Source organism: Ochotona curzoniae, unplaced genomic scaffold (assembly GCF_017591425.1).
Source record: "Ochotona curzoniae isolate NIBS_2020 unplaced genomic scaffold, NIBS_Ocur_1.0 contig_2699, whole genome shotgun sequence".
Lineage (NCBI taxonomy): Eukaryota > Metazoa > Chordata > Mammalia > Lagomorpha > Ochotonidae > Ochotona > Ochotona curzoniae.
The window spans coordinates 3205082-3206358 of NW_024465561.1; the positions used below are offsets into that span (position 1 = coordinate 3205082).

General features: G+C 65.1%; 1 protein-coding gene across 1 annotated transcript; it reads left to right on the forward strand.

Moving 5' to 3' along the window:
• The first annotated feature begins 502 nt into the window (after positions 1-502).
• Positions 503-1018, forward strand: EID2B (EP300 interacting inhibitor of differentiation 2B). The gene has a single exon (XM_040976531.1). The coding sequence runs from the start codon at positions 503-505 to the stop codon at positions 1016-1018; it is 516 nt and encodes a 171-aa protein (XP_040832465.1).
• Positions 1019-1277: the final 259 nt, after the last annotated feature.

Here is a 1277-nt window from a genome sequence, read left to right on the forward strand (position 1 = left end):
CTTGGGACACTGCTCCCACGTAGGAGACCCAGAAGAAGTTCCTGGCTCTTGGCTACGGATTGGCTCAGCTCTGACCATTGCGGCCATCTGGGGAGTAACCAATGGATGGAAGATCTTTCCTCTCTATCTCTCCTTCTCTCTGTGGCTCTGCATTTCAAATCAAAACAAACAAACAAAAAAGCTAAAAGCAAGGCTCTTTAATGTCTCCACCTTAAGTAAATGATATATGTTTAAAGATACATTTGCCCTGATTAAGCACGAAAACATCCCACACTACCCCCGCATAGTCATGCATAACTGAACGTACTAGCTCAGAATAAATGCTAATAATCACTAGAACTACATGTAGTGGAAGCCTGCAGTTTCATTACCAGGTGATCCACCCGAATTCAGTAATAGGTTGCTGTTTCCAAGCGTGGCGCGCCAGGACTGGAGAGGGCACTCCGCACCACCAGAGGGCGCTCGAAGCTTGCGCACCGAGCGGGCGCACGCAGGCGCACGCATGCGCGCGGCCGTCAGCCCGACCCCGCGGGAAAGCGTCGTGGAGCGTTTGGATGGACGCGGTGGTCCGGTGGCGGAGATGTCCGAGTTGCCGGGAGGCGGCAGTGTCCCCGCGAGGGGCATCCGCGACGTGCTGCAGGCCGGCGTAGGCGGCCGGAGCCGGGCCCGGGAGGCCCGGGAGGCCCGGGAGGGCGCGCTGGCCGGAGCTGCCAGGCCCGTGGTGCGCGCGCCGGGCCCCGCGGCCGGCCCGGAGCCCGTGTCCATCATGGGCAGCGTGGCCGAGCCGCTCGGCCCCCTGGCCACGCACGAGCAGCAGCAGCAGCAGCAGCAGCTGTTCCGCCAGTACCTGGATGACTGCTCGCTCATCCCGGCGCGTTTGCTGCGTGACATCGAGGAGCGCCGCCGGCTGTTCGTGGAGGGCTGCAGGGCGCGCGAGGCGGCCTTCGACGCCGACCCGCCGCCCATGGACTCGGCGGCCGCCGCCTTCACCGTGGCCCTGGGCGCCTCGGACGACTGAGAGCCGCCGGGGCCTGCGCCCGCCCGGCCGAGGGAGTGACTCAGCCGCCGTGGGGGCGACGCCGGCAGGCCGAGGAGGAGGAGGAGGCGCGCGGCCCGGCGCGCCAGGGACGGACCCCCTGCCCACGGCGAGCTCCCCCCCCCCACACACACACACACACACACACTCGTGCATCGGTGGGACGAACTGGGCCATCTCTCCACCACCACCCTCCCGAGGCTGGCTTTGCAGAGATCCGAGCCCAAGAGGGGGACTGTCC

What these genes read in the sequence shown, in the direction of transcription:
- EID2B (XM_040976531.1), top strand. Translation starts at nt 503, where the DNA reads ATGCGCGCGGCCGTCAGCCCGACCCCGCGGGAAAGCGTCGTGGAGCGT.